The sequence below is a fragment of the Malus domestica genome, chromosome 04 (assembly GCF_042453785.1).
Source record: "Malus domestica chromosome 04, GDT2T_hap1".
Lineage (NCBI taxonomy): Eukaryota > Viridiplantae > Streptophyta > Magnoliopsida > Rosales > Rosaceae > Malus > Malus domestica.
The window spans coordinates 3622699-3641550 of NC_091664.1; the positions used below are offsets into that span (position 1 = coordinate 3622699).

The window sequence follows — 18852 nt, forward strand, 5'->3', positions numbered from 1 at the left end:
TCGAATCATGGACTTAGCACAATCTTGACTGTTAATCTACCCACTTTCACCACCGGGCTAACCCGGTGGCGTAGGTCATCTCCAATGGAGATGACTAAAGGTCCAAAAGTTCAAAAAAAAAAAAAAAAGCTTGATTTTTCTAAAAACTCATCTCCAACCGATAGTTGAGTTATAATTCTATGAAGTTCACAAGGCCATTATTTGGTTGAAGGGATACCAGGTTGCCAAATGTAGTTCCTCTCTTACCTTTTTTTTTTGGCTTAGTTCTTCAGATGCAATAATTAATTTAAATTCAATGGCTGAATTTGAAAATATCAAACGGTAGTTTAATTAAATTAACCAATAAATATGAAATATAAACTTAAAACTAATAAATTATTGAGGGGACTATGTTTAGCCCATTTGGTTGAAAATGACATATAAGTATGACCTGACACTGTTTATTTAAAAATAATTTTTTTCGAGACTAAAAATCTAAATGGGGCTATATTTAGCCCTTTCGGAGATGGTCCTAGAAAACTCAAAACTTCACCTCTACGTAAGAGTAGCCAGCCAATTTCTTGTGTGAGGTGGTGATGCATGGTGAGCTGGTTCAGTTGGTAGCTACATTATTTGAATGTCCCTATTTGCCAGTTGTATGTGATTTTTAAGTAGACCCAGGCACTTGTCTGTAAGCAACCATTCTGATCATCTGATGTCGACTTCATTGCAAATAGTTCCTTAGATGCATGGAGCATTTCCTTCTTACTAATTAATTGAAGTTTGATGTGTGCGTATAAAATTTTTATTTATTTTTTCTTTTATTATGGGTTCGTTTGAAAGTGCATTTAAAATGATTAAAAATGTTTTTGGTAAAATTGATTTTGAGTTTCAAATGCTTTTTGGAATAAGCACCAGATATGTGCTTTTTTTTAGGAAATACTAAAAGTGTTTTTTCAAGACCCACTTGATTTTTATTAATCATTGGTTATATTTTTACCAAAATCGCTTTCAGCTATTTTAAAAACACTTCCAAACAAGTTCTAAGTCAATTCAATATATGTGATTGACTTCATCGACTAGAGGTACAAGTTGAGTTGGAAGACACTCTTGTTGGCATTAGAACTCTTTGATTCTGATACGACCAGTTCAAAAATCAGGTGAAACTCCTTATCTGTGAGGATGCGAACAATGTTTGTTACTTTATTTTTATGTTACTGTTTACGAACACTAATGGTAGACCAAATTGTGCAAAAGAAGACTTTTCTATTTATTTGCGGAATCAATGGCCGCAAATTCACACCTTAGATTGAGTAATGGGATGGATCATGGGAGTTGGGTGCTTGCCTAACCTCAACTCCCAACTATGCCACTAAGTTGATATCCCAATGGTGGCATCACCCCAAAGATTTTAGTTCTAGAACAAAATCAACCTTTGCCACAAAATATTCAACTCAATTGTGGGTGAGAAGTGGTTGTTCTAGCAATCACATGGTTGGTGGAGGATCAATTTGGGGTGTTAGAGATATGGTTGAGAACCCAACTCACAAGGTAAAAGCCAACCCTACCACACAACTATTTCCCACCACCATACAACCCCAATAGAAAAAATACAAGGCAGTGTTATCTATGCACTTTTTTTTTATTTTGGAGACACTCTTTTTAGTTCCAACCGTAAGCTGGAATATGAATTGAAGAATATCAAACGACATAAATTAACAGAAGATCTGTGAGAAATAAAAAGAGGTGTATGAATAGCACTACCGAACATAATATAATCAAATTCAAAACATAATTACCATAAAAACTCATTACAAAAGAGAAAAAGGAAAAGAAAAATCTTACTGAAAGAAAAGTAAATGAAAAGACAAGTAGACCCATCATACAAGAAGTGGGTAAACCAATATAAACTCAAGATTCTTCTAGAAGCTTTTGCCCAATTTCTGTAAAATCTTTTGTTTTCTTTTCACTTCCTACTAGATTTGCTAATATGGATGGAATACATATGGAGACAATTGACTGATGATAAGGACAACTCCTTTATCTTATTCTTCTATTTTTAGTTTCTCCTCCAGCACTTCTCTTTTTACTTTTTTTCCGTCGATTTATCCAATTTAACTAACGAAAAGAAGAAAAGAGGAGTACCGGAGGAGAAAGATGAGTGCGAAAATCAGTCACTTCCCACTCATTGAGATCTCCAAGTCTTGGCCATTTCAAACCCATTCATGCCATGGTGATAGTCCTGAATAGTTTGGTAGATTTCCTCCTGTGTGTTCATCACAAAAGGGCCATGCGAAACCACTGGTTCATTTAAGGGTTGCCCTGCCGCCAACAAAAACCGCAACGGCTCCGATGACTTGTTGCACACGCTTAGGCCGTCTCCCGGACCCAAAACCAAGACGTGATGAGCTGACGAATGAGTTGATCCAAACACCCCTTCTCCTTCGATTACGTACACAAATGAAGTCCAGGCTTCCGGTATGCAGTGATGAAGTTGAGCTCTCGGTTTTAAGACGAAATCTAGAAACATTGCTGGTGTTCTGGTGTAAACTGGGGAGCTGACTCCCAATGCTTCTCCGGCGACAACTCGGACGTCGACCCCGTCTTTCTCTGCCCTAGTTATGTCCTTGCTTAGGAGTTCTTGGTATCTTGGCTCAATCCTGCAAGCAAGAATATTTTCATAGTGAATATAGAGAACTATAAAGTTTTTGAAAAATAATTTTGTAATTACTCGCAGTAAATCAAAATAATTATAATTACTAGATGGAGCTCATATACCATGCATGCGTAAATATAAAAATTAAAAAAAAAAACTATAATATGGAAGAGAGAGAAGTGGGAAGAAATGTTAGAGAGAGAAGTGAGAAAATGCGGTTTTTTTTTTTAATTTTTAATTTTTTTAAAGGCTTATTTTATCAACACCCTACATATTGTTGAATGCACCCTACAAACTTAATACTCCCCACATTTGCTTTTTTAATTACAATTAATCTTAATACACCCCACTTACTTTTCCATAATACCCTCACACCCCACACCACAACATACACCCCACATTTTCTACATATACCCCACACTCTTCATATCTTAAAAAAGAAAAAGAAAAAATTAGCCCTCCCCCTTCTCCAGCAAGAATCAGCCACAATTATTCTTCTTTTTCTTCCACGCCACGCCACACCAAATGTTGATTAAAGAGTAACATTGCTTTGATTAAAAACTTGAGGTCACAACATTTAAAGGAAAGGCCAATGCTTCAGTTCCTCGATTTCTTTTTGTTCGGACTTCAACCTAGGATAAGCAGGACAATGTTGCGAAACCTAAAAGATGTGTATGCAAAAGAAAGGGACAACCTTTCCGAGCTCTCCTCGAAAATATGTGGAAACCATATATCCTTAAAACAAGACTTGCAAATGAGGGCCTTTGTATTGCTTCTCTGAGCCGAACAACCAACTCATAAGACTAATTAAAGGGCTACTTGATTTGGTATGGAAGATTGATTTGACTGAAGGAATTAGGTTCAGAAAGATGGAAACTGCCCAAGTAGGAATATGAAAATGGGGACAAAAGTTGGGATTAATTGATTGAATATCAATTATCAATGTAAGTGTATTTGGTTTTGGATTAAGATTCTCTTATGAATAATTTTTTCAGAAAACGTCTTTGTAGTTTTATTGATTAGGGTTTTGTGAAAACGTCTTTGTAGTTTTATTGATTAGGGTTTTGTTCTACGTACAATGGAGAGTGAATGGTTTTGAGAGTTGAAGAAGATAAATAATATTGGGATGTGTTATTTGGGGTGTATTTAGAATTATTTTAAATTTTTTATAATTTTACGAGGTCGAAATAGTCATTGCATATTAAGGCATACAAGTCATTTAACATTAAATTTTAATGTGGGGTGTATTCAACATTATGTGGGGTGCTAATAAAAAAAGCCTTTTTAAATTAGAGATATGCTATGCTTTAATGACATGTGAATGAGAGAAGGAAAAAAAAATTATTTTTGTTAAAATTACTTTAATGCCCATATTTTTCTTATCTAATATTTTGTTTTAATTATGCATGAAAGAGTTACCTCAAAAATAAATAAAAATTGCATGAAAGGGTATAATAATATTTTCGTTTATTTTTTGTTGACAAAGGAGATTCTATTAATAAGTGGTATAAATTCGGCTAATTTTCATTAGAATGACATGCAAATAGATATATCACGAATCTATAAAATAAAAAAATATATAAATAAGAATGTGTAAAAGATTAAAAAAAATAACAGTAAAAAAATAAACAGAAATGTATAAAATATTAAATTCTCGTATCAGTTCCCCATGGCATGGAATAAAAAAAATCCTAATTTCTTTGCTAATTATTTAGTACTTTTTTTTTTAAATTGTTGGTGGGGTTCCAACGAGACCACATGTGTATGTATTTGAGCATTGTGGGGTCAACTGTTTTTCAGTAAAAAGTTAATTAAAAAAGGCTTTGGTGAGTCAGCCACACATATTCGGCACTACAACTTTAAAAAAAAACTTTTGGTTAGTTTTCATATAAATAATGGTCAACTCATGCCGGTGTGAAATAATTTATAAAACAATTTTAGGAACTTTCGTCACTAATATTCTATGAAGATTTTGTCAGACTACAAAAAGTCCAAATAGATCCCGTTTATACACAAAAATAAATAAATAAATAAAATTACAACATTCACATTGAGTCAATCAACCTTTTGTGTTTTTAATCTATAATGAAAGTATTTTTAAAATAACTAAAGTCGTTTCTAGTGAAAAATATTTTTAAAACCAGTCGAACAAATTTAAGTGAATTCTAAAAAAAAGTACTTTAAGCATTTTTTTTCAAGAAGCAAATGCATGATGTTTCTTCTACAAAGCAATCAATTTCATTAAAAATATTTTTAATCATTTTAAAAACACTTTTAAACGAGGGTAAAATTATTTATTGGTCGAAATCAAATTTTGTAAACCTAAGTTATTCATGTATATTACTCTAAATATCTATGATTTCAGTTCCAAACTATTCTTTATGAGATGAACTTGTCCTCGAAATGCTTGCGCAATGTTGTCGTTGGCATTTACGCCGGCCATGCGCTAGCCTCTAAGAGAACGGTCATGCATGGCAAATTGGCAACCTCTTCTCGGTGGCCATGGCTGCTATTTATGTTTTTGTTTTTTGAAATGGTCCGGTCAAAAATAGTTTTAGTAGTTGGATGATTATATAAACAATTACGGGTCAGCAAAAAGGGACTAAAATGTAAGTATTGAAATTTTTTTTTTTTTGACAAATTGTCGTGTTAAATTGTTAGTTGGTAGGGGGTAAAGATCGGTGAGGATTCAACTCACAACATAGTGCATAGATATAAATACTAAGTATTGACAACTGATTGATGCACAAAAATAAATTATGAGGCGGTGCTATTCACACACCTATTTTTACTTCTCACACACATGTTTTAATTTTCAACTATGATCGAATTGAAGAAGATCAATAAACATAAATTATTAAGGATGTGTGGGAGATAAAAGAGGTGTGTAAATAACATTATCCTAAATTAAGCAGTGGAATGAGAAAAAATACGTACATTTTGTCCTTCTGGGCTAAATTGATCCAAAGCTGCAAACCAGTGTTGGGTCCTTCTCCTTCAGGCATTTCTGAATGAACTATTCCCCTGCCTGCCGTCATCCACTGTCCCCAAAAATTCACACATCCAACAAAATGCTTAATGAATGTCCAATCACAAACATTTCTACCACCGTCGTCAAATTTATTCACCAAATAACGCCTCGACGCTTGATCATTTATTTTGACCGAGTAACAACAACAACGATATTGACACATAATTCGGTGAATATATACGTGAACAAATTTGACGACTCTAATATTATTAACAAATCAATATATACCTGCACATCCCCAGTCCGGATTGTACCCCTGTGCCCTGCAAAGTCTTGGTGAGTGATTGCTCCCTGAAATCCAAACAAACCAAAACTTGTAACTTCAAGTTCTTACTGCAATCTGAAATCCATAATCCAAAAACGTTAGGGAAAAAGATTGACCTGTAACATGTATGTGACAGTCTCGAAACCTCTGTGTGGGTGGTCAGGAAATCCAGCAGGAGGGGACACTGCAAACATCACAAAGCAAACAACAATGTCAGCACAGAATTCATATCATCCATAAAATAAAATAAAAAGGAATTAAAATAATGAAAAAACAGTACCTGAAAAGTGATCCAGCATCAGAAAAGGATCCAGGTTCCTCAACTCGCGGCTAAAAAATCAAAACCCACGAACAAATAAGAACCCAGTTTTCAAAAACTCAAGAACACAAGAAACCATGTAATGAAATCCCAAAAAAAAGTGTAAAAATCAAAGATTCAAAAGCCAAAAAGGATAAAAAAAATAAAAAAATTGAAAAACTGGTAGAATTTGAGATGGTTACCTTCCAATGGCTCTCCTGGCAACAGCACCATCGCCTTCGTGCTGGGTCTTGGCGAGGACCTTCTTGACGACCATTCTTGGGGAGGAAAAAGGAGGGAGGGATTGGTGATCGGAATCAGACATGGTGCTTCGGATGAAGGAAGGGACTGGGATTTTGAAGCGGTTGGTGGCTATGCGGAATAGTGAGGTGGTGTGTGGTGCTGTGAAAATAGCTTTCATGAGCGTTGCTTTTTATATGGAGAAGTTGAGAGCTGGATGCGTGTCTTATTAACTTCCATGATATGATTGATTTAATATATAACGGCATTAAGAATGGTGGGAGGCCGGACAAACCAGCCGATTTGGAAATGGAAAAAAATCAAATATTAAAAAATGGAGAATTTTATTGGGGAACACCAGCACAACGGGTAAGAATTCGTATCTAAACGATGAAATTGAATTGAATGTTGTCCACCGTGTTGGTTATGTTGATTGTGTTACGTGCACATTTTATATGAGATATTTCATGTGTTAAGTTTTTTTGTTATCGTGATGATTTTTCTTTGTCACCAAAAAAGGTTGTCATAAATAATTTCCGAAGTTTTTAAGTAAATAAGAATATCAATTATGCAATCAATTTTACTTTAATAGTTGAATTAATAACAGTATGGAACTACATAAGATATAGAAATGTATTTTATTTTAACACGTAAATTAATAACAGTATATAGCTATATAAGACGGCGTACATTAGGGAATTGAGTTTCTAAGACGTTTTTTTAAAACTTTTCTGTGAATAAAAATGGGGTTCTAGTTTTTTGCGTTGGCCGTGGGTGACTGACTGGGTCTGCCGTACATTTACATTAGGAAATTGGAGGAGGCGTGGGGAAACATAGAGTTGGACCCACTCAGCCTCCTTGGACCACTGATGATTGGTGATGTCAAGCCCTTGTCACCATGAGGTTTGGAGGGTGGGGGTGTGTGTGTATGTGAGTATGGGTTTGGTTTGACTTTGACCTACTCAATCTCAATGATGAAATTGCAGCAAAATATCTCTCAATTTTAACTCAGCAGTGGTCTCGAAATTAAAAATTTGTGACCATTCATCTCTTAATTTATCAAAACGCGCAATTATATTCCTTTTAGTCAACTTCGTTAAACTTTTTTCAAAATGTTTCACATACCACACACTTGAGGCTGAACAAAGAACCCGATATGAAAAACCAAATGCGAAAACTTTGTAGCAATAGTCACTCGACTTTAACCTAATTGGAGTAATGGTCCCTTAATTGTAACTCAATTGTAATAATGATTCTTCCAACATCATTCATTTAGCCAAAAGTTCTGATGGAATTGACAAAAATGACCATAACTGCTCATTTTGATTAATTAAGGAACCAATAGTTACAGATTTTTAATTGAAGATATATTGTTCGAAGTAAATTATAATTGAGAGATCATTGCTATAATTTTCTGATCTTATATAATATGTAGAATTCAAAGGGATTCATGCAGTCGTCATCACCGCACAATCGTTTGGTCATCAATTTTCTTCAAAACCCTCCAAGGAACTCACCGCAAATCTCTATCAATTCTTGATTTTCATCCTACTTTTTAAGAAAGTTTTAACGTATTTAATGGGAACATATCACAACTTTCAATTAATTCTTTAATGTGTTCCCATTGCATTTGCTATCCCATTGTCCAATGGAAAAGGGATCATTTCCGGATCATTTTCCACCTAATCCACTTAGTTTGAGATTCAGATCGTTGAAAGATCCCTTTCTGTCCAATGGTTTATGGATGTGTTTGTGTGATGCATGCGTTTCACACTTGTCACTCCCTCACATTTGCTATTATGTGTCATTTTTTTCAATTCATTATTCGGGTTCAAACGATGTCATCTTCTATAGTTTGGATTGACGTAGTAATATCGTCTGTACTACAAAATAATTAATTTAGTGTCAAACATTGCCAAATTAAAATAATACAAGATGTTTATAATCAACATTCAAAATTAAAGTACATACATCTAAACTAAAAAAATTCCAAAAGGAAAACAAATTAACATGGTTTCATAAAAAAATGGGAGCATATAATATGAATATGCCACTCAATTCCATTCGATTCCATTCATATATATGCTCATTCCTTAAACTCTCGCTATTACCAACCTCTCAAAAATAGCAATGTTAGGGAGTTTGGAAATGTTTTTTAAATGGCTGGAAGTGTTTTTTATGAAAATGTTTGGAAAAGCATTTAAAGTACTTCTTATAGTATAATGCTTCTTGCATGAAGCACTTTAAGTACTTTTAGAACCCAAAAACATTTTTCTTTAAAAGTGGTTTTAGTTATTTTAAAAGCACATTTAAACGAGCTCTTAATGGGCAATTAGCAAGAATGATCAGTTTTTAGTAATGACGACATATTGATCAGACATTGATGACCCAATGATGACATAACAACCACACAACAATGATATAATAATGACATAATAAATACTGATAATTTCTGCAATCAAATATCAAAAACTGATCCTTCAGGTTATTTGCCGTTTTATGGAGTGTGATAAAAAAAATGTAACAATATGACAAAACGTGTCTATTCCAGGTAGTTGCCCTTATTTTTTCTCAAGATGCCCAGTGTAGTTTTTTGTACTCAAATTTAGGGGTGAAAAGTAGTCTTTATTCTTTCTTTTTTTTATTCATCAGAATTGCGAGAGCAATCATTCTAACTCTTTAGATAAATTTACTAGCATCTTAAAGTAAAACATAACATAGTTTGGCATTGACGATGCTACCTCTTTTCTAGTCGCCAATAAAAATTAGAAAACTTTAACGAAAAACACCCGGTATTGTTCATTTTAACGAAAAACCACATTTTTACACTAAAAAATCAATCATGGTACTATTCACTTTACCTTTTATTTTGTCCTTATCATTAAAACTCAAAGTTTTCAAGCCATTTTCATTAGTTTTCCTTAAAAATTACTATGCCCATCCATTGACACAATCTTGAACATATCAAAATGACTTGCTCCGACAGTCCGTTGCCGTTAACTCGTTCTAGTCCGTGAGATTCATTCCGGAGCTTATGCGATATCACCGTCATTCCGACCAGATCGACCCGGTGGTCCGAAATTCACGGTCCCATAATACCCTTCAATGCTAAACAATGAGTCTCTGTAGCTTGAAAAAAAAAAAAGGTGTTACCATATGAGTTTGTAAGCTCAGCTAAACAGTCACCCTTATCGAAACCCCATGGCCCATTGTACATTAGTATTTTACCTGAAGCGTCACTCGTTGTCTGTCAACCGACATGTAAAAAGTTTATTTCTTGCTTCTGTCAAGGTTGAGATAATATTTTTTGGTAATACCATTCACACGTTTATTTTTACTTCTTACATACTTTGTTAAACCTTTTTTCGTTGATCTTCAGTAGAGGTAAAGATATCAGTCAACCCCTAGTCACCATGAGGGAGGGAGGGAGGGAGGGAGGAAGGGTGTGTGAAAGTGATTGTGTGAGTAGGGATTTAGTTTGACCTTGACCTACTCAAACTCAAGGAAGAAATTGTAGCAAAGGCTTCAAATAATAGTCTCTAAACTAAAAATTTGTGATCATTGGTCCCTTAATTTATCAAAACATGCAGCTATGGTCATTTCCTTTCAATTTCGTTAGAACTTCCGTCAAAATGAGTCACGTGAGGGTGAATAAAAGAGCAAATATAGAAAACCAAACGAGATAAATTGTAACAATCTTCGTTCAATTTTAACCTAATTGGAGAAATTGTTCTTCAACTTTAACCAATTGTAAGTTGTTTTTCCCACATGACTCATTTTGACGAAAGTTTTGAGGGAGTTGACGAAAATGATCATAGTAAACATTTTGATAAGTTCAGAGATTAACAGTCAGAGACTTTTAGTTAAAGAATCAGTGCTCCAATTGGATTAAAATTGATAAACCATTGTTACAATTTTCTTATATAGTATGTAGTTTCAAGGGGATTCATTTCATCCAGTCGTCACGCACAATCACTTGGTCATCAATTTTCTTCAAAAATTTCCTATATACTCAAAGCAAATGTCTATCACTTCATGATTTTCATCCTATTCTTTTAAGAAAGTTTTAACGTATTTAATGGGAACGTATCACAATTTTCATTGAATTCTTAAAATGTGTTCCCATTGCACTTGCAATCCGCTAATATGTGTCATTTTCTTTCAAACTTAAATTAATTTAGTGTAGCAAGTAGTGGATTGTCATATTAATTAAGTTATTTTTTTAGTTCACTACGTTTAAGGTCAAACCCTATCCTGTTAACGTAGTAATATTATAATATCATCTGTATTAAAAAAAAATAATTAATTTACTGTAAAACATTGCCAAATTAAAATAACACAAGATGTCTATTATCAACGTTCAAAATTAAAACGTTCAAAATTAAATTACCAATGATACACCCAAACAACAAAAATCCCAAAAGGAAACCAAATTAAAATGGGATTTGAGAGCATATAATTCATACGATTCTGCCATTCAATTCCATTCGATTCCATTCCATTCGTGTATATGCTCATTCCTTAAACACTCACTCTTAAGTCTTGCTAACCTAACATAAATAGAAATTTTAACGGGTAATCAGCATCAATGATCTATTTTTAACATTTGATTTTAGGAATGATCAATGTAACGAAAAAATATTGATCATATATTGATGACACAATGATAACCTAACAACCACGCAATGATGATAAAATGACGATAATAAACATTGATCATTTCTACAACCAAATGTAAAAAACTGGTCATTCAGACTATTTGCCTTTTGAAAGAGTGATCAAAAGTGCAACAATATGTCAAAACGTGCCTATTCCAGCAAATTGCCCCTTTTTTTTCCAAGATGCCCAATGTAGTTTTTACTGAGTTTTTTGTGTTTATCCACTAGCATTACGTGAGCAATCGTTCTAACTCTTTGTATAAATTTAATAGCAACATAAAGCAAAACATGACATAGTTTGAAAATGACGATGCTACCTCTTTTCTGGCCAGCGATAAAGACTACTATGCCCATCCATTGACACATTCTCAGACATATCAAAATGACTTTGCTCCGACAATCCATTGCCGTCAATTCGCTCTGGACCGTGAGGTTCGTTCCGAAGCTTATGTGATATCACGCTCAATCAAACCAGCTCAATCTGGTGGTCCTAAAATTCATGGTCCCATAATACCCTTCAATGCTAAACAATGAGACGGTGTAGCTTGGAAAAAAAATAAAAATAAAAAGGATGTGACCTTATGGGTTTGTAGGCTCGTCTAAACAATCACCTTTATCGAAGTCCGATGGCCCATTGTACATTAGGTTGGGCTAAATCTACTCAATTTGTTGATGGACAATCCTCAATTCAAGGCTCCGCCAATTACATTTCAAGTGATGCAACTCGGGGTGCTTGGACAAAACCTCGTTCCGGACATGGCGGATATCATTCAACACCCCCAGCTTCCAATGGAATCATTATTTTACATGGAGCGTCACTCGTTTTGTTTGTCAACTGACAGGTTGAAAGTTCATCTCTTTCTTCTATAGGTATAGATATTAGTTTTTGGGTGGTGCTATTTACAGGTGGGGAATCGAGCTGGTCTCTAAATTACTTGGAGTTTGGGAAATATACATGTGAAGTTCTTTCGAAAGACCATTCGAATATTTGGTACTGATCCATTTTATATCTATCAAGTGTTTGATATAATACATTGTAGACATATCTTGACAGGTTTCATCAACAAGAATTGACAAATTCTCTTGATATCACTCATTATATTGCTTCAACATATGTTAATATATGTTGACATGTGCGCAACATGATTTGACTGACGACAACACACCAAATGTTCGACGAAATACCTCAGTGACTAAAATTTTTCTTGCGCTCTTTGCGCTCTGTTTCTGTTTAAAAAACTTGGACTTTTAACATCGAGACTCCCAAGGTTCAAATCCGGGATCCTCCATTGGCTATTCATACACCACTTTTTGCCTTCCACACATTCTTGCTAAATTTTATCCATTGATCTTCTTCAAGTTATTTGATCTAGTGGCAAGAAATTGAGAGGGAGTATGGAGGAAAAAATGGGTGTTGGATAGCACCACCCTAGCTTTTTGAGGGGAAACTTACTAGATTCAAGACATTTATGGCTCGTTTACTAATCCGTAATCAGATTGAGATGAATTGAATTAAGAAGAAATTGGAAGGAAATAGAGTTAGAATCACATTTCCATTGAAGATGTTTACTAAAACTGTCTGGAACCGGAGTATAATAGTATCAATCCATATAAATTGCTTACGTTATGAATCTGAATGAAAACTAATGTCATTGTTAGAATGCTCATGTATGAATCTGAATGAAAACTAATGTCATTGTTAGAATGCTCATGTTCTAAGTATTATATTTTATGTGCTAATTTTTTTAAGGAAAACTAATGAAAATGACTTGAAAACTTTAAGTTTTAACGATAAGACAAAATAAAGTGTAAAGTGAATAGTACCATGTTTGACTTTTTAGTGTAAAAATGTAATTTTTCGTTAAAGTGAACAATACCGCGGGCTTTTCATTAAAACTTTTTTTTTTATATCCTTAGTAATTTTTTTATTCTTTTAACTGTCAAAATTTTTTGATAAGGCTTCAAGTTCTTTTCATTTTTTTTGTGAAGAGAATAAAATCAGTGGTACTAATCTACTTTTTAAGTGACTCTTTATTACAATGATAAAGAGGGATGTTGACTTCGCACTGCTGCTATGATTCGACTCCCTTATCGAACCAATATAACATTTGACAAAAATATAAAAATAAAAAATCCACTCCGTGACCACCGCTTTCCTGGCCCATTCTCTATCTTCCCCCCACCCCTTCCCCCATAGCCACAACCTCACCTATCACCACTAGGCGGCAATATTTTTCGAACAGAGTTTGGCTGCTGAAAAATCAGCAGTAGCTCTTGCTGTTAGCGGATCACGGATAAACATGTGTCTAAGTTGTGATTATAAAATTAATTACTTGAATACGTGTTCATCCATAATTTGCTAGCAGCAGAAGTTGCTGCTGATTTTTTCAGCAGCCAATCTTTCTCCTTATTTTTCTCTCTCTTTCTCTCAGAGCCCCATAAATTCCTCTCTCTTTTATTTTATTAATATTTAATTTGGTCGTCGCCAACCGACGAGATCGAGTCGGTGGATGAGTCGAAGTGATTTTGGTGTCTTGATGTTTTCATGAAGGTGGGTGGTGCCGTGTTGGTATTTGCCAGTGAAATCGCACGGCAGAGGGAGAAATGAAGGTGGAAGGATGCTTTAGGATTATTGTAAAGGTGCATAGATATTTTCTTAAAAAAAAAATGTTTGATTTCGTATAGAGTTTTGCTATCTAGAATTCAAATACCACTTCCATCTAAATAATTCAATTTCATGTAAGTTTAGAGTTCGATTCCAAACATTAGGTGAGCCCCATCAAATTTCTGGTACTTCAAATGTTATAAACGTTAAAATGCTTTCGTAGACGTGCAATTCTGTTTCTCTCTACTCTTATCCCCGTTTAATAAACATGTCATTAAAGAACTAATTTCAAATCGTGACGTTAAAAGTAGATGACGAAGTATTCATTTTCGAAAGTCACTACTTATAATTCCAGTCATCTACAACGCAACCTTAGAAATGGAAAAGCATGCATCACATTGATGCAAAACTGAACTACATACCATAAGGAAAATAGCAAGAGGAAGAAATAAAATGTATGTCAGGATACAGAGGAATGAGGATCCTCTCTCCTGATTCTCTTTGTGAGAATTCTGGAGATTCTCAAATTATATTAGTTCATCGTACATCGTGCGGTCAAAAATCATTTTAAATATTTTTATTTAAAATTAAACATGAACAGTACCTGATAAAAACTGACTGTACGATATACGATGAATGAGCATGATTTAATGATTCCTGTAATCCTCACAAAGAAGATCCGAAGAGTATCCTCAATCAATACGGAGTTGGCATCTGTGGCCGCATTTCCTCCATGTCACAAACTAGAAACCAATCAAATCCAAGTCTGTATTGCTATTGCTTGCATAACCAAATTTTGGTTTTAATTCGAGTAATGCTAGGCAAGTTATACTTTTGTATAAAATTTGTAAATTAATTAATATGACATGATGATTAAATTATTGTTTAAACATTGATAAGCGTGTTAATTTTTTATTAGTAGCACATTTTTTAATTTGTAAATTTTGTTTAAAATTAATGTTCCTATCATTTCTCTTAATTCCCCAACATAGAATGATGATTTTGAGTTTCCCTTACACTATTTTTGGATGAAGGAAATAAACTTATAATTTTGGTAAAAGTCAGAATTTATAAATTGACATGCACTAATTCCCTTGTTTGGATTCATAAACATAGAAATTTAGAATTTCCGCGTGGAAAAAAAACTTGGGATTTGGACCTCCAATTCCCAAGTTCAAATTCCATGTAAATAGGTGTAATTTCCCAATTTCTATGATTTAGAGTTTAAAAATAACAAATTTAGTATTCAATTTCAATGTTCTTTTAGATTAACCAAACAAGAAAATTTACAAATTCTAGAAAATAAAATCTTGTCATTTCAATTTCCGTCATTTTAAAATTCCTTAGTAATCTTAAATTTCTTCATCCAAACATAGTGTTACGTAATAAATAGTACGAAAATTGAACAAGAATGATTGAAGAAACAATTTAATTGATAAAAATTAAATTATCTGATAATTCAGACTACTAAAAACGGAATGTGATTGTGTAAATCATAGTAGATATGAGAATGTATCTTATATTCCTAATATGAGTTGCTTACCTATTAAATGTTGTAATCCTAAAGGGAAAAATTCTTACCTATCATACTACTATAAATAAAGACACAATAGAGCGTATCAAATACACCTCACAATTAAATCACTCTCTCCTCTCTCTAATTGTCGTCGGCCCTCTCTCTTTCTAAACCCTAAGATCGTTCAATTAAATAAGCCTACAACACGTTATCAGCACGCTCTTCCCAGAAGCTGAGGAATTGACGGATTGTAGGAGGAGTTCAAAGGCTTATATTTGTTTTCTGTTAATCAGGTACGCTTAAAATAAAAGAAGATATTTGAAACGTCCACGAAGCATGAAAACATTCCCCATGATGCATGAACCCCTCTATATTTATATTTTCCTTACGATATATATATATCGTAATGATCAATGTTGATGATATGGCGGATTTGGTTTTAAACTTCTTTCCATTACCTAGTGATGTGATTGGAAATTCCAATAATTTTGGTTAGAATTTTTGTATTTGATTTGTCAATTCTAATGGTTTGGCTTGAAATTTTAATATGTACTCAACTATTAATGATCATGGCTTGAAATTCTGATATTTAATTGGCCCAAGATAGTTATGGCTCGAACTTATGATATTTATGGTTATTATGCTAGTATTTATCTAGCCAATGGTAGAGGTGGTTTGATGTTCTGGTATTTATTTAGCCATCGAGAATTATGACTTGAGGTTAGATATTGTTTTTGCCAATGTTGTTATGATCAGAATCTCTGATATTGGTGCTGCCGAAGTAATGGTAAGTGGTATTACCAATTATTATGATTTAAAATTTCAATTAGTGTGACTGGGATTTCGGATATTTATTTTGCCGATGTATGTGGCTAGAAGTTCTGGTATTTTTCCTTACCAAAGAATGTGGTTGGAAAACTGAGAAAATGTTTGAGAATCAAGATGAATTCTTCGTTGATTTATTTATTTTCAACTTGAATAAAATCGTAGACGGAGGTTATAATTTTATTCACCATAAAAGAAATGGTGGAAATAGTTCTAATTTCTTTTCGTAACTCGATGGTTGAAATCTCGGGGATGAGATTTATTTTAACAGGGGGTGAATGTAATAACCTGGGAAAAAAAATTTAAATATATGAATTGGATATTCATAATTATGAATATGTGGAAAGAATCGAGAATTTATATTAATTTATTTGAATTTAGTTTTAAATTAAACTAGTTACGAAGTTTGGAGTTTGGAGATTAATTATTTAAAATCCGTAGACCTTTTGAGGTCACAATTTAAATTTTTATATAGAACTCTCTCACGGCTTAAACCGTTCATGAAACAGAGTTATAACGAAGAATTTATTAACATTTAAAGTCATAGATAATTTGGTAATTTTACTTTATTTTATAAGGTTCCAGAAAATCTGGAGCAAAGAGTTGTGCCACGTGTGTGGTTGGGATGAAAGCAATAGGAGAGATGGACGGCTGGGATGGAAAGTAAAGAATATAAAAGGAGAGAAGGAAGAAAGGAGAAACGGGGGAGGACCAATCTGAAAGAGGAAATGGAGGGGAAAAGAGAGAACAAGGAAAAGAAAAAAAGGGGGGGGGGGGGGACTAGCATAACCTTCATACCCGACTCGTGTGGCCCTTCTTGGGGCTTTTCCGTCGATTTTCCAGCAAATCAAACCACCTACCCACCTGGGAAACACTCTAAGACATTCCCTCTTTCCATTCCACCCAAGTTTGATGGAATTTGGCCTTAAAAATAGTGAAACCCCCAAGGTGGGTATGGCGGGTGCGTGTGTAAATTCCTCAAATTATGAAATGTTTTCCTCCAATTACCACCACCATTAGACTTCCCTTGAGGCCTGGAATAAAGCCCATGCATTGGTTGGGGCGTCGAAGTTATTTTGGAATCAAATCAAGAACACCCAAATCAAATCAAGAGTTGTTTTAGGAATTTTAAAAAATAATGAAATTTTCCGGCGAGTTGGGGTGGTTGACCGCCACCCGCAGTGGCGCATGGCCAGTGGGTTGATGCTGTCTTTTTTCATGCAAATTTTGATGTTTTGAATCCATAATTGATAACCATTTGATTTGATTCGATTGTGGAAGGTAAAATGGAATTTGGCCGATACTAGAATATAATGGAAAATGAAGAATAGAATGAATGTGAACTACGAAAGGCTTGATCCTTCTCAAGAGTATGTAGGCAGTCTAACAGGGTTAGATGCAACCTAAATAATCGAGAATTAATCTCTTGTTGGGAATTTGTTTTAAGAAAAGAAATTAGGTGATAAACTTGGAAAATTAAATCTTATATTTTTGATAAATAAATGTTAGTTATAGACTTTGTGAGTGATTAAGGAATTTAATTAAAGAATCGAAATCAATGGTAATTAAATAAACAAGAGTTTAGTTTAGGTCTATCACCGATATTATTTTTTTCAAAATAAATATTTCGGGACAGGCTTTACACCGCAGGTTCCACATCTCTCAGCTGCATCCGTTTATAAGAGCTGCAGACGGCCCAGATTCTTGGTCAAAATTTTTCCAGCCCCAGATTTCGGGTTCCACAAAATCTTTTGGTTGGCTGTGTTATACTGTGGAGGAAATTGAGCCGTTGGGATTGGATATCTTGAGGGATAGCTTAAAGCTTCCTGTTTGGTGCATTGGTCCTCTAATTCCTACTAAGGCACTCAAAAATTCATCCACATTGGACTTAAAGGTCTCGAGGTAGCGCGCTGGAAAAGAACTGTGCTTTTCCGCCGAGAAATGCCTCGAGTGGCTTGACTCGCAAGGTTTGAATTCTGTAATTTACATCTCATTTGGTTCTCAGAACACAATCAGTGCAACCCAAATGATGGAATTGACTGTTGGGTTGGAAGAAATCGGAAAGCCTTTTGTTTGGGTCATAAGGCCTCCGGTGGGGTTTGATGTGAAGGGAGACTTCAAAGCAGAGTGGCTGCCTGACGGGTTTGAGGAAAGAATGAGTAAACGAAAACAGGGGTTGCTAGTGCACAACTGGGCACCCCAGTTGGAGATTTTGTCATACAAATCCACTGGGTTTTTTGTGAGCCATTGCGGGTGGAATTCAGTGATGGAGAGCTTGAGCCAGGGCGTGCCGATTGTGGGGTGGCCGTTGGCGGCGGAGCAGGCTTACAATTCGTAGATGTTGGTGGAGGAGATGGGTGTGAGTGTGGAGCTGACAAGGGGTGTGCAGAGTTACATTGGATGGAAGGAGGTGAAGGAGGTGATTGATTTGGTGATGGATGAGAGTGGGAAGGGAGGGGGATGAGGAAAAATGCCGGTGAGATTAAGGAGAAATTAAGAAGATCAATTAGAGATAATGATGGTGATCAAGGAAAGGAGAAGGGGTCTCCTGTCAAGGCCATGGAGGATTTTGTGGCTGCTCTTTTATCAAAGAAACAAGATTGATCAAAAGTTAATTAGAGGTGATTAGGTTACTGGTAATTTCAACTCAATTGAGAAATTCCTATTGTTTGCAAATGGATAGGTTTTGATTCAAAAGACGTTAATCAATGTTTGATACTCTAGAAAGTTATTTTGCTTTTGTTATCTATGAAAACTCGGAAAAGAACCATACATAAAA

General features: G+C 34.5%; 1 protein-coding gene and 1 pseudogene across 1 annotated transcript; one reads left to right on the forward strand and one right to left on the reverse strand.

The window, feature by feature from the left end:
- Nucleotides 1–1754: 1754 nt before the first annotated feature.
- Nucleotides 1755–6843, reverse strand: LOC103443591 (pirin-like protein). Its single transcript, XM_008382466.4, has 6 exons — nucleotides 6433–6843; nucleotides 6212–6261; nucleotides 6048–6115; nucleotides 5895–5957; nucleotides 5573–5676; nucleotides 1755–2639 (listed from the first exon to the last, which is right to left on the reverse strand). The coding sequence occupies exons 1-6, from the start codon at nucleotides 6648–6650 to the stop codon at nucleotides 2165–2167; spliced, it is 978 nt and encodes a 325-aa protein (XP_008380688.1). The 5' UTR covers nucleotides 6651–6843; the 3' UTR covers nucleotides 1755–2164.
- An 8811-nt stretch (nucleotides 6844–15654) lies between these two features.
- Nucleotides 15655–18809, forward strand: LOC103443688 (UDP-glycosyltransferase 92A1-like; annotated as a pseudogene).
- Nucleotides 18810–18852: the final 43 nt, after the last annotated feature.

What these genes read in the sequence shown, in the direction of transcription:
- LOC103443591 (XM_008382466.4), bottom strand. Translation starts at nt 6,650, where the DNA reads ATGAAAGCTATTTTCACAGCACCACACACCACCTCACTATTCCGCATA. An exon ending in GCCAGGAGAGCCATTGGAAG is followed by an intron (nt 6,262 to 6,432) that starts GTAACCATCTCA and finishes TTGATTTTTTAG; the next exon opens with CCGCGAGTTGAGGAACCTGG. An exon ending in TCCGGACTGGGGATGTGCAG is followed by an intron (nt 5,677 to 5,894) that starts GTATATATTGAT and finishes TTTTGGGGACAG; the next exon opens with TGGATGACGGCAGGCAGGGG.